General features: G+C 34.1%; 1 protein-coding gene across 1 annotated transcript; it reads left to right on the top strand.

The window, feature by feature from the left end:
* The first annotated feature begins 3007 nt into the window (after positions 1-3007).
* LOC138323696 (autophagy protein 12-like) lies at positions 3008-15468 on the top strand. Its single transcript, XM_069268486.1, is given in 5 exon segments — positions 3008-3399; positions 12271-12398; positions 12400-12407; positions 13045-13107; positions 14057-15468. Coding segments are annotated over 5 exon segments (474 nt in total). The 5' UTR covers positions 3008-3245; the 3' UTR covers positions 14178-15468.
* Positions 15469-15718: the final 250 nt, after the last annotated feature.

Genomic DNA, 15718 nt, shown 5'->3' with positions numbered 1-15718 from the left:
AAAGCTCAAACTTTTCAATGGTGGTAATGATGTTAAGTAAGTAACTTTTGCAGCTGAAGAAAAATACAAAAGTGTCTGCTACTTTTTTGATAGTGAAAAAAATACAATTCGTGAGCGATGGAACATCTTTAAGCACAAAAAAAAGCATCACGATACCATAAAGTCCTTCTAAAATGACTTTCACGTAATAATTTTACTCATATATCACACATTACTAAATACATATATAGGCTTATCATGTTCTTTTGGGGCGAGACTTATGTGATATTGCGTCTTTGTTAAGTGGATATATGTATACATGCATGTGGTACATTACATAAATGTTGAGGTTTTTTATTTGAAAGCTTGCTTAATTTTTTTATTTATTACCTTTCTTGGTCATTTCTTCTTTGTGTATTACAAACATATCTGCTGTTGTGACTCATTACTGATTATGACATGTATTTGTAATCAACGTCACATTGTTCGAAGACATGATATCACAAGACATACTCTTATGAGCAGATAACTCTGACATTCTCAAAGACAGAATCAATTCTCAAAGACTGATAAATTATCAGAGATAGAATAAATTCTTGGAGACAGAAAAAAATCTCAGAAACAGAATCAATTCTCAAAGACAGAATAAATTCTCAGAGACAGAATAAATTCCCAGACACAGAATAAATTCTCAAACACAGAATACGTATTTTTATACTGATTTATAGATTTCCATACCCGTGTTTGCTAATAATCAGTTTCTTTATTGAAATAACTTAGGTTGCAACATCGATCGAGCGAGAGGTCGGAGCATGTAGATAATATGGGCGGAAGACTACTAGAATCTTTCATCCTCTTTGGGGTGAGACAGTAGAATCTCAACCCGAGGAGTAAGGTTCTTAAGCTGTCCATCAAGAGGCTCAGCCGAGTGTTTGTCAGCTTAAGAATCTTATCCCGAGGGCTGAGATCTCCTATATCACCCCAAAGAGGCTGAATGATTCTTTTTCTTTTACCCCGTGTACGCCTTTGTGTCTCTAATAAACGTGTCACTTAGGCAAGCGAGGGTGAATCGTCGTCTTCGCCGTCTACTGTTGTCGTGACGTCATACAATTGTTGAGCACGTGCAAAGATCTCGTGTAGCTTTCTTTACCCTAGGGTGAGATAGAAAAATCTCACACCGGTAAAACTGTGGAGAAAGGAGATTCTCCCATGCTTCACAGGGATATCCCGCGGTTGCTAGGGAAAAGATTTTCTCCGTCAACCCTCGGCAAGCCTCGGGTTGATCGGCCAAAATCTTTCACTCGGGTTGAGATATTCCTGTCCACTTCACAGACCCATGTAAGATTCTATTAATCTCAACCCGAGGAATAAGGTTCTTTAGCTGTCCACCAAGAGGCTCTGCCGAGTGTTTGATAGCTTAAGAATCTTATCCCGAGGCTTGAGATTTCCTGTCTCATCCCAAAGAGGGTGAATGATTCTTTTTCTCTTTTCCTATGTGGATATACCTGTCCGGAATAAGAGAAAGAGTTAGCTTTCCCTATTAACCGCGCAGTATAGAAGAAAGTACACATGTGTATCCATTTTTACAATTTATCAGGAATTACTAAGATTTCCCGATATAGGGAATAGAATTCCCATGTCGGAAATAGAAATCCTGATATCGGAAATAGAATTTTCCATATAGGAATTAGAATTTCTGATATGGAAAATTGTTTTCTTATTCCTGATATCAAAAATAGAATTTCCAATAACGGAATTAGAATTTCTGATAACGAAAATTAAGATTTCCGATATCAGAATTAGAAGTCCCGATATCGGAATTAGAATTCCCGATATCGGAAATTAATTTCTGGTATTAGAAATTTCGTTATCGGAATTAATCGAATAAAACTTAACTTGGCTTGTCATATTTTCTACCTGATTTAGGAAGAACAACTATGCAAAATATTCCCAAAAAACTTTTTTTTATAAACATGGCCGAAAATAGTGTATTTTGTAGCTTAGAATGGTTATGTATAGCATATATTGTTGTTCTGTGAACAAATATGAGTCTTATTAATTATAACCGCTATATTGTTTAAAGAAGACCACTGGAAAATAAATTCTACAAACACCTATACATATTAAACATTTCATAAGGAAATAATGTACATGAATATGGTCAAAACGGCATTAAATCCAATATTTTGTCAAATAGGTATCTTTGATTTACAATAGCTCAAAAACGAGCCCACGGACATATGTTTTTTTCTTTCATTTTCTTCTATGGTATGTACTCTTACTTCCAAAAATACATATATGAAGGGAAAAGTTTAATACAAGAACATTTTGACTTCTCAGTGGTATACATTATTAATGAACATGATGGTATGTACAAAATGTGTTCCGTCTCTGTTAAACTCAATATATTACTCGTATTACAGATTGTGTGTATACTATTCTTCTTTCCTGTCAAATTTTATTTTTAAATGTGTGGGTTTGGGATGAATGAGGAAAATATAAAAAATGAAAAAAAAAGATATCAAAAATATGTAATTGTATGCTTATTAACATAGTTGCTAAAAAGTACATTAAAAATACTACTGAATTAGCAAATGAGAAGCATATGAGTTAAAAAAGAGCACCCTGTGGAATATTCCGCATGCTGTGGAATATCTCGTGTAATCCATGTTTTAAACCATCTCAAATAGGCGTCAGATATTTAAAACACCCTGATGAAATGGCTAGCTGGAATTATATTACAGTATATGAATTAGTTTTGAATATTATGAATTTCCAATTAGTCTACATGTATTGGATATATTTATAACGTTAGTTGTATGTATATTTTGTTGGTGTTGTATTTTTCGTTGATTTTCTATCTGTTATATATAAATTCTAGTACAAAGTATGATAAGTTGTTCCTCGTTATTAATTTTCCTGAAAATGAGATTAAATGAACGATCTGTTAGGATACTGTAATGTCCGTATTATGTGTGCATTTTAGGCAAGTGCTTTGGTTTATACAAAGCCAGATTTGAATTAAATGAATTTATTCCCAATAGTGAAATATTTTTACAATAAACAAGTACGTGTAAATTATAATTAAATCATTATTTAATTCATGATGATGGAAATGATTTTAGGTAACATTTTTGAATGTTAGTGTATAAAGAGGGATAACTCTTGTGTTGCGTTACGATGAAAGGGTCCCATAAGTGCTTACTTGGGTTGAAGCCTACACGAATACAATTAAGCATCAAATATACGTTGACTACGAAAGGAAAATGTCAACCGATATCACGGAACAGAAGGAAGTTGATAATTCCGAGGACGTTTCACCAGATAAGAGGTCCACGGATAATGACGAACCGCCCGAAAATAAAGAACAACAGCCACAAAGTAGCTTGTCGAATACCGTAATTGAAACAAAATCCAAAAGTAAGTAAGCAAAGAGGCTAATCATTATCATACTGCTAGACTCATATGAGAAATCAAAGTACTGAAAGTACATTCGACTACAATCTGGGCCAAAACTCCGCACTGTTTCCCTGTAGATTCTGATGAGGGTACCCATTCCAGCTCGTACCCACCAACCCGTACCCAAAATTAACGAAGTCGTACCCAAAATATTTGGCGAGCTCGTACCCATGATTGGCTAACCAGCACCCATCAAGTTTCGTTGGGTTTTTTTTTAATTTAATTACAGGTATTAATCTTAATTTCTTCTTTGTGTCTGATTCAATATATCACTGGCCTAAATAATGCACCAAAATAATGCATAATTGAGTCAACGTTGATATATTCCAATACCTGGTAAAATCAGAAAATATCTGGTAACATGCTGTATACTTTTCAAGATTACATATACACTACATTTACATTAATCACAGGGCTGGGGAAAAGTACTCGTCCGCTCGTCTAGACGAGTGGATTTGGCCATCGGACGAGTGAATGTTGACATCACGCTTGTCCGTCGGACGAGTGAAAAATTCTGACAATGACTATATGACCTACACCTTATTAATTATATCGTTTCTCGGTAAATTTATACAGGGTCTGATATTCGTAACGGTTTCTTAAAAATACGACGAAGCAATGATAACATTTCGTTTTCTGCATCATTCTAGGAATTCCCGACTTTCGTTTTCAATGCGCATGCGCATGTACAGCATTGTAACATGAATAAATCCGAGGTCTATTGATATCGTAATCAAGAGTCTAGAGGTGTGTCGAAAAACAAGATGTCACAGCGAAATTTGCTTCAGTTTTTAGCGACATTCGCCTCAAAAAAAATCTTACCAGTAAGCTAATGGAGTTAAAAATAATATATACCTACTACATTGGAAAGTAAGTTAAAATATCGACCCTTTAAAAAGATATCTTTTTTATAACACTTGCATACAAAATTGTTTGGGAATTAAATGTTTTGTCGGTCTTCTTGTAAAACTGTTTGTTAGTCATGTTATCCCAAATCGGCATCAATACAGTTCTAACAATCAAATGAATATATCTAAAACCGCTGTAGGCTAATATATACAGTCACATCTACTTATTTATCTGACAAATATTGCGGACAAGTAAAAATGTCATTCGGACGAGTAGATTGTGATGAAGCACTTGTCCGACGGACGAGTACATTTCAAAATTTTTCCGCAGCCCTGAATCAGTAATGTTATACACATGTATTTACATTCACATGTACTTTGAAATATTTTACAAGATATAGCATCTGTAATAATTTTGTGTAAAAGTTAAGTATAATTCAAAATCATCTTCTGTGCCCGTTGTGACTTCACACGGCAAATGTTCAATTATTTTAAAAGCTGATTTCCTTTTTGTTTAACTGTCTTGTAAAAAAAATCTAATGAAGCAAAATAGATCGTCGTTTTTAATCAAAGGAGGAAGTCAAATAAAAACCAATGCCTTATAAATCCTTGAATAAACGAAAACAGAAATTCAATAGAGAAACGATAAAGATTGAGAAAAAACGGGTTGCGTCAAATTGTTGCTGCCGTATAAATAATGTATGTTGTTGTCAAGAAAACACTGTACGTTAATTTTTTGTTATATCACAAGTAAACCATATTTATAATCAAATATGACTAATGTATAGAATAAATCTTGGTTTAACAGCCCTGTTTATACATCGTTATTTTCTCTCTTTCCCTTCAAGGTTGCATTCACATGTATAAATTAAACACATATTTGAGATTTACTGGCGCATATTTTAACTTGCGAGGTACTGTGGAAATGTCACCCTGAGCGGATGATATATTAATTGAAATTCTTTATTTCCGTAAGTATACAACTTATTGGAATAATAACATAAAATATACATATATACAATCAGCAAGGGTAAACATTAAATTATCATAGACAAATTGAAATGCACATATGTGATTAAGTGATTCTGCTGTTGTTTGCCTCAATTATGTAGCTTGCCTAATAAATTAAGATCTTTTATGTTATGTGTATTCAGCAATTCAATAACTTTGTAAACAGATGGCTTTACCCAAAAATAGTTTTTAATGTATTTTCTCTGAATATCTGAAAATTTTGGACAAATAAATAAAAAATGATATTCATCTTCTATTTCGAAGAGTTCACAGTTTCTACATAATCTATTATTCCTTTCAACCTTTCTATATCTACCTGTCTCGATTGCAAGATTATGAGCTGAAAGACGGAGTTTGGATACAGAAATTCTACGTTGTTTTGAAAGAGACTTCGTTAAATAAAATTGTAATGTTACGTCATCTACTAGATATCTAAAGAGATCACATTTACTGGAAGTGCTTATTGATGCCAACAACAGTTGTTTTGTCTGATCATCAATTCGTTGTTTAATTAACGCAAGTAAAGTGATATCAGCAGGAGACTGCCTTAACCATATATAACCTAACCCAAGTTCAGATAGTTTCTGTTTAATAAACACTAAAAATTATGTTTTGGATGTACATTTTCAGTTTCCTTAAAAACAAACTGATATATTTCCTTCAAAATATAGTTATTACTATTCAATAGTTTAAACCAATACTTGAAGGCTTTGAAGTTTTGTTGATTTACCAAGGGAAAACGACCAAGTTCATAATAAATCATTGCATTACAAGTTGATTTTAACATACACAAATTCAGAGATAGCATCTCTAATAAGTAATTCAACATATATATCTCGTTTTTTTTGTGCAACGATACAAAAACATTTTTAGTACAACACATTTGAGTTGACGTCTACTGGCGTGCTCCTGTGGCTGTCCCTTTGATCAATCAGTCAGTCAGGTATAATTGATAGGCACGCGAAGCGTATGGCTCCTCCCCCGTTAAATATCATTGGCTGACGAGCTCTCACCACACGTGTCAGTCAATATAATTATACAGGTGATTGACAAGGCGGCGTTCCTCATTGGTTTCTGAACCGACCTGTGACCAAGTTATTTGGAATTTCTTTGACATGTTTCTTAAATAAATGCATTTTGAATGATTTTTTAAATCATGGTTCACCCGAAAATCAACGACTAGAATTTGTGTTAGACCAAAGATAGATACGGCATACAATATATGCTACTACCAAGTACTGACGGCCGCGATGTCTGAAAAGCTAAATACTGTACGAAAAAGAAATTTTCCGTTGTAATTCATAGAATAATTGGAGAAAGTTATTTATTAAATGTTCTTAGAAGTTTATTCCTTATGCCATCTGCATCCAATTATTGCGATGTTGTGTGTCATTATTTGGTTTTGTATTGATGTACAGTAGCAGAATACACTTTATGCCATCTTGTAACATCGGAATGAATAGTTAAAAACACAATTTAGGCTATACTGAGCTATATATTACGATGTTTTTCATGCATTGACAAATTTTCTATTTTAATATTGTAATTTTCTCTGAATGTGCCATTCTCTCAATAGGAATACAATTTGTTCAAAGAAAATTTCAGTTTATTTCTGGTGCCGCCGCCGCCGCACCTACAGGCGGAGATTAATTCAACTCCCAACCATATTTGTTTTATGTACATTTTTCATATATCAGTAAATTTAATCCTTGTACACATTTATAGACAGTGGGGTCGCTATAAAAGGATATTAACGAATACGCAAATTGGCCAGATTAGCGTGTGAGCGCCGAAGGCGTGAGATTTTAGTGTTTTAGGTGTCTGAGGGTGACCCCCGGAAAAAATATAGTAATTTAGAATGGCTGAGATGAGTTTTACAATGTATTTTGATAATTTTGCAAGCGCCCGAAAGCACGGGATTTTGGTGTTTGGGGGGTCCGGGGCCTCCTCTAGGAAAAATATTACGATTTAGAATAGCTTAAATGAGTTTTGATGAATTTGTGAGCGCCCGAAAGCGCAAGATTTTGGTGTTTGGGGGGTCCAGGTGTCTACCCCGGAAAAAAAATTACGGTTTAGAATGGCTGAGATGAGTTTTACGATGTATTTTAATGATTATAAAGCGTTCTTAACATGGTAATTTTTCTATTTAAAGCTGCTTGCATTTAGAAATGATAATTGTGTCGTCAAAACATTATGCAACCCTACTCAATCTGAATACACCGGCTTCACACCATCGGCACATGGTTGTGTAACATAAAAAATGAATTAATATTGTCTCGCTAAGACATAAACAAATTGATCTTTTAAGAGAATTTTTTTAGGTATTACATACAATCCTTTGATGGACATTTTTAGTCTAGTTCTGTGTATTGAATTATGACTAGGACTATTTAAGGTTTGACATTATGTGCTTGAACGTTTTAGGAAATATGCTGCGCAGCGGAAAATTTTCTAGAATGAAGTACGAAAAATAAACATTTTTAGAAAATTTCAGTCGGCGAAAATGGGGGGGGCCCCTGTTACTGTTACAATCTTCCTCAAGAAATGCCACCACACCTTTCTTAGGTTTGATACCAAGCAATTCCTCTTTCGTGCACGTTCATATGAAATCGATTGTGTTCTCTTTTTGTTTGACTGTAGACGCGTCCTCGAAATCCCAAGAGTGGGTGTAGAATATTTCAATAATCTGTATTTTTAGGTCACCTGAGATGAAGTCTCAAGTGACCTATTCTAATCGCCTTTTGTCCGTCGTCCGTCGTCCGTTGTATGTCCGTAAACAATTTACATTTTCGTCTTCTTCTCCAAAACTGCTGAAGCAATTTCAATGAAATTTTGCACAAATCTTCTTAGGCATAAGGCCAATAAAAATAGTGAATTATATGGTCCACACCCCCCAGGGGGCTGTGGGAGGGGCCAAAAGGTGTAAAATTGAGTAAAATTTCAAAAATCTTCTTCTCTACTCACAGATATGGTAGAATCAAATACTCTTCATAGATAGAAAGGTCTTAAGGTCCTTTACAAATATTGTGAATTATATGACCCTGGGGTCTCTAGTTTCCCCCTGGGGAGGGGGTTAAGTTTACTATAGTTTATATTGGGAAAACACATTTTTGCTTATTATTTGGTCATTTGTAATAGGAAATAATTCAAATGTTGTCAGAATTATCAGTATGAGATTGGCCATTTAATCCTATTAACAAATTTTCTATGATTGACCCCCAGCTGGGGCTTTAGGGGCGGGGTCAAAAGGGGTCAAATAGGCTAAAATTTCAAAAATCTTCTTCTGAAATTCTGGAAATGATAGAATCAAATACTTTTCATAAATAGAAAGGTCTTAAGGTCCTTTACAAAAATTGTGAATTATATGACCCTGGGGTCTCACGTTTCCCCCTGGGGAAGGGGTCAAGTTTACTATAGCTTATATTGGGAAAACACATTTATGAGAATGTTTTGCTCAATTTTCATTGGAAACGAGTCAAACTTGGTTAGAATTATTTGTCTGAGATAGCATTTTAATATCATATCCACATTGGTCCTGGCCGACCCCCTGGGGGCAGAGGGGTGGGGCTAAAAAAGGGTCAAATAGGCTAAAACTTCAAAAATCTTCTTCTGAAATTCTGGAAATGGTAGAAACAAATACTTTTCATAAATGGAAAGGTCTTAAGGTCCTTTACAAAAATTGTGAATTATATGACCCTGGGGTCTCACGTTTCCCCCTGGGGAGGGGGTCAAGTTTACTATAGTTTATATAGGGAAAACACATTTATGAGCATTTTTTGCTCAATTTTCATTGGAAACGAGTCAAACTTGGTTAGAATTATTAGCCTGAGATAGCATTTTAATATCATATCCATATTGGTCCAGGCCGACCCCCTGGGGGCAGAGGGGCGGGGCCAAAAAAGGTCAAATAGGCTAAAACTTCAAAAATATTCTTTTAAAATTCTGGAAATGGTATAATCAAATACACTTTATAGATGAAAAGGTCTTAAAGTTTGTTTATAAAAGTTTGTTTATAAAAGTTGTAAATTACATGACCCTGGGGTCTCCTGTTTCCCTTTGGGGAGGGGGTCAAGTTTACTATAGTTTATATAGGAAAAACACATTAATGAGCATTTTTTGCTCAATTTTCATAGGAAATGAGTCAAACTTGGTTAGAATTATTAGCCTGAGATAGCATTTTGATATCATATCCACATTGGTCCTGGCCGACCCCCTGGGGGCAGAGGGCGGGGCAAAAAAAGGGTCAAATAGGCTAAAACTTCAAAAATCTTCTAAAATTCCGGATATAGTAGAATCAAATAATTATAGATGGAAAGGTCTTAAGGTGTTTTATAAAAATTATGAATTATATGACCTTGGGGTCTCACATTACCCCCTGGGGAGGGGTCAAGTTTACTTTAGTTTATATAGGAAAAACATATTTGTGAACATTATTTGCCCAATCTTTGTAGGAAATTAGTCAAATTTGATAAGAATTATTAGCCTAAGATATAGCATTTTAACATTCATATCTGTCCTCGATGACCCCTTGGGGGACCAGAGGGGCAGGACCAAAAAGGGTCAAAATGATTAAAATTTCAAAAAATACCTCTAAGTTCACAGGTTTGATGGAAGCAAATACTCTTCATAGTCTAAAGAGTCAAATTTATAAATCACTGACCAACTTCAAGGCCCAGCATATAGTGTTTATATGTCTTTAATTTGTTTCATTATTTGTTTCATTATATATTCTAACTCAGGTGACCGTTAAGGCCCATGGGCCTCTTGTTCAGTATTTAACCGGAAATCATTCTAGAAATCACTTGTTTTGACTTTTTTTTCGGTATGGAACAAAAACCATGAGAACGACATATTTAGATATTTTATGGGAATATGAGCATACATTTTCTAACGTAACTTACTTGTAGATTATATACAGTAGAACGAATACCCGGCAGGACGACGACCATGCATCTGTCAGAAATCTTCCGTCCCTCGTTCAGAGCTACGTCATTTTTTTTTATTCAACATTTAAGTAAAATGTTATTAACAGAATTTGAGAACACATCTTACTGGGACATTATACCATCATACGTCATTTACAATGGAATTGTTTACGGTCACGCAATCAATTTTGCACATTATATGAAATATATATATATATTTGTGTGTCTATATTGCATTTATTTATTTTAAACGTGCCTCTATACGAACTGTGATAGCTAAAATATCCTAGTATTTTAGAAAAACCATATGCAGAGAAGGCTGGGGCAAAATGCGGGAAGGAAATCTTTGATATAGATCTATTGAGAGAATGGTCCAAATAATCTTCAAATATGTTTGTGAAATATTGCTCTTTTATTTATTTTTTTATATGCATTGTAACAAAATTTGACATCAATTGGTTTTTACTTCATAATTATTTTAAATAATAATAAGCTACGGGAAAATACACAAGAGGGGGGAAATGTAAAACTACTAATTAAAAATGAATAAATCTTGGCTGGAATCTCTTGCGTACCGTTTTACGACCACTGACTAGAAACATCTGATCGAACACAATATATTAAGTTTTATATAAATCACAAATAAATACATGAAGTTTAACTTTTATAATGGGTACGAGTTCGCCAAATTCCATGGGTACGGGTTCGCCATGCTTGGGTACGAGTTCGCCAAATGTGGGTACGAGTTTGTTTGGGTACGAGTTTGAATGGGTACGGGATCGCCATAATTCATTTGATGTATTTTTACTTTTTTTATGAATTTTCCTGATCTCATCTAAAGATTGACTTTAACCAAATTTGGCCTAGTTTTATCAAATTGTCTTGTCTCATAATATTTGCATAATTTTCAGATGTTTCACTTTCATTAAAGTTTTAAGATAATATGACTTGAATGCATTGTAATTAAGGCCTTAAAACGCAGCCAGATGTTTTATATTCTCGATTCTCCAGGGGTACCGATCACTTACGATCTCTACACCCATGGACTACGAGATAGTCCAGGGGTGTAGAGGTCGGAAGTGATCAGAACCCCTGGAGTATCAAGGATGGATTTTTTTTTCAAGGCAAACTGACAGAATTTATGCAATATGACAAAAAGTGCAGGCTGGAATGTTGAAGAACATATGTAAACAATATGTATGTGTAAATGTTAGGCCTACCCTAGCTCATAGAAGTACTTTGTACTTTGTTGTACTTTGCGATAATTAATTACCCGTATTTAAAAACTTAAAATTTTGTGATATCATTTTTTTTCTTTGTTATTCTAAATATGGTAAATAAGTCACGATTTTCTAAGAAAAAATACAAAAAAACAACAGAAAATGATGCAAAAAATATAAATTATTATTATTTAGACAATTTTTCTATAACTATCCGAAACCCTTTGTTTAAATCCACCTGTAACAAGATCAGGAAAGGAAGGTTACATAGAATATATACATGTACATGTAGGAAAAAAATAACTGCGGAAACTGACTAAGACCAGGAACTGTAGATAAGTATTGAAGTATAGCTTTAGCCCTTAGAGGAGTATTCATAAATGCGTAATCCAAGTGTTTGGTTCTAGCTGGCATGATTGTCAGATTCCCGATGAAAAAAATGTCTTAAATTCATGGTCAGTCTACTCAGGCAGAAACCTATACAGTTTCTGTTCTCAAAATGATCATATGTTACCGTATTCGACCTAATAAGGCCCCAGGGTACTTAAAAAATTGAAGCAAATAAGGGGCGCTTAATACCGACAAATTTGGACTAGCCTTTCATAAAATTATTCTACGAAGTAAGCCATAAATCAATTTGCAAAAGATATCAGTAATAAGGAAATCAACACAGCTCTAATATTTTCAGTCTGTATTATTTGAAATAAATGAAATTGAAGCCTTAAAAAGGGAGAGGGGCGGGTAGAATACAGTACTGTAAATTGGCTTAAATATTAGATGACCATTTAGCTTTTTTCAAATCTAGATGTTTGGTTGTGACCATTTCAGTTGATGTGTTATTAAAACCAGCTGGTGATGCTCCAATTATGAAAAAGAAGAGATGGGCTGTTGAAAGAAACAAGAGAGTGAGCTGGATCAGTGAATTCATCAAGAAATACTTAAAATTGGACCCAAAGGAATCTATGGTATGACTGATTGTAATTTGTAAACTACGGAAGTTCAAAAGGATAAGTTAGGATATGTTATTGTTTGCCTTCATCAGTTATGCTAAAATTTTAATAGGCCAAAATCATGGTATTAAAATATTTTTTTTAGATATTACAAAGCTTACAGTTTAAATACCTCAAATTCTTAATTAATAACCTTGATGCAAGTTCAAAAAATGCATGCAGTCTCACCTTATATACTTGTATTCATGTAAATGTAACCTGAAATCCATGTTTCATTCAAAATATTGTTTGTACTACCAACATTAGCTTTTAGTATTCATTAATACTTGGGAATTACTAAAATCCTCAATGGTGCCACCAACTTTGAGTCAACAAGACTTGCCAGTAATTGTTTTCTAGGTGAAATTTTCCTGAAAATATTTAAATACAGTAAAATACAGTTATAATGAATCTCTGGGGAATAACAAAATTTCTTCGGTAAAAATCATACAATTTGTTTCGTACATAGGACCCTTTACAGGGAATGAAAACTACTTTGTTATGATAAATGTGTTTATTATATTTATTTTGCATTGTTAATATTTCAATTGTGTACAAAGTGGTATACCTAAGCTTATATTTGCAACAATGTTTTTTGGTGGTTTTTTTTCAGTTTTTATATGTTCATCAGTCCTTTGCCCCTTCACCTGATACAGAAATTGGCACAGTGTTTGATGTAAGTATCTATTAAAATAAAAGAATGCTGTTATTTACTTGATTTACCTAATCTTTGGTCAGTTCAACACATTGTGTTTCTAGCTAGACCACCTTTATCTTGTTACATAGTTGTTCGGTTGATATAATTTGAAAGGTTCTCTGTTCGATACTACCTATAAATCTGATGAATGTTGTCTCCAGTCAAACCTATCTTCAAACACCACCCAACAGACAAATTCAAATGCTCTTTATACCAAAGAAGCCATGCTAATTCGGGGGTTTCGAGATCCCTAAATAATTGATTAGTCCCACCATCCGATGATTATGTTGTCATCATTTGGGGTGATTTTTATGATATCATAAAGGTGGGAGTAATCAATGGTAAATTGTACTATACCCACGTCGTTTTGGGATCTCGAAAACCGCCGTATTGGTATACAGGTGATGTCAAATTGCATTTAAATTGGACATTTGGCCAACCTCAAGAAAGTGGTATACAGTTCAGGGTTTGTGCTGACATCTGTAGTGCATTTTGGGGTCTGACATTTATTAAAATTGGTCACATTTTGCCCAATGGATATCTACCAAAAACCAAAACAAATTCCTCATGAATACCAGTAACCTCATACATGTATTTATGAAATTATTGATTTCCTTTGAGAAATAATGAAATATTTGTTTACAAGACGCCTAAACTAATTTCACAATTTACAGCTTAAAATTCCCAAATCAAAAGGTCACCAGGGCCTGTTTTCAAAGTAGAGAATATGCCCTACAGATGGTTGTTAGACAGAGGTAGTTATAACGACAGGTTGGAGGGTACATAAATTAGCTCCATCTGCAATATAAAAAAACCCAAATAATTAAAACAAAAATGTTACACGTACAACACAAAAAAATTCACAACAAAACTTTTTGAGAAAGTTGACAATAAACTTGTGTATGGAATTGTATTGATTTTTTTTCAGTGTTTTGGAAGTGATGGCAAACTTGTGGTGCACTACTGTCGGACCCAAGCCTGGGGATGATGATACATTAAGACAAGAATTTCCAAGTCAAATTTCATACTGTCTCTACAGAAGGCTGTGAAATAAGTATAAAGCATGCTCAAGAAATGTCAGCATCTTACCGGGTAGATATAAACTGTGCATTATGCTTAGCATCAAACTGTTGAGATACCATTTCATGGGAAAGGTATCCCCATGTAGGAAAATTATGGACTCCATGTTGGAAATTAATGGGGAGACAAAATTGTTACAACATGATGTACTGCTATCAGGTATGATATGAAATATACATGCCAAATAAAGGAAATATCACTTTGTAATGAAACATGACATTGTGAAAATAGAGAAAATCAATTTCATTTTTAGGTACATGAATTTGATTGTTATCCATGATGTGTTTGTCTGGTGAGAATGTTCATCTGTATGACGAGTTACACATTAGTATGACTGTGTCTTATGACCTTGTCTTATTCATATGTATAACTGTGTCTTACGTATGTATGACTGTGTCTTACTCATAAGTATGACTGTGTCTTACTCATAAGTATGACTGTGTCTAACTCATAAGTATGACTGTGTCTTACTCATAAGTATGACTGTGTCTTACTCATAAGTATGACTGTGTATTACTCATCTGTATGACTGTGTATTACTCATCTGTATGACTGTGTCTTATGACCTTGTCTTATTCATATGTATAACTGTGTCTTACGTATGTATGACTGTGTCTTACTCATAAGTATGACTGTGTATTACTCATCTGTATGACTGTGTCTTACTCATCTGTATGACTGTGTCTAACTCATAAGTATGACTGTGTCTTACTCATAAGTATGACTGTGTCTTACTCATAAGTATGACTGTGTATTACTCATAAGTATGACTGTGTATTACTCATCTGTATGACTGTGTCTTACTCATAAGTATGACTGTGTATTACTCATATGTATGACTGTGTATTACTCATATGTATGACTGTGTCTTACTCATATGTATGACTGTGTCTTACTCATAAGTATGACTGTGTATTACTCATAAGTATGACTGTGTCTTACTCATCTGTATGACTGTGTCTTACTCATAAGTATGACTGTGTCTTACTCATATGTATGACTGTGTATTACTCATATGTATGACTGTGTCTTACTCATATGTATGACTGTGTCTTAATCATACTCATATGTATGACCTTTTCTTAATTATCTGTATGACTGTGTCTTACTCATCAGTATGACTGTCTATCTCGTCTGTATGACTGTGTCTAACTCATCTGTATGACTGTGTCTAACTCATCTGTATGACTCTGTCTTACTCATCTGTATGACTGTGTCTAACTCATAAGTATGACTGTGTCTTACTCATAAGTATGACTGTGTTTACTCATGTATGACTGTGTCTTACTCATCTGTATGACTGTGTCTAACTCATCTGTATGACTCTGTCTTACTCATCTGTATGACTGTGTCTAACTCATAAGTATGACTGTGTATTACTCATAAGTATGACTGTGTCTAACTCATCTGTATGACTGTGTCTAACTCATAAGTATGACTGTGTCTTACTCATAAGTATGACTGTGTCTTACTCATAAGTATGACTGTGTCTTACTCATAAGTATGACTG

This window comes from Argopecten irradians, chromosome 5 (genome assembly GCF_041381155.1).
Source record: "Argopecten irradians isolate NY chromosome 5, Ai_NY, whole genome shotgun sequence".
Taxonomy (NCBI): domain Eukaryota; kingdom Metazoa; phylum Mollusca; class Bivalvia; order Pectinida; family Pectinidae; genus Argopecten; species Argopecten irradians.
This window is presented reverse-complemented; position numbering and strand designations above follow the sequence as displayed.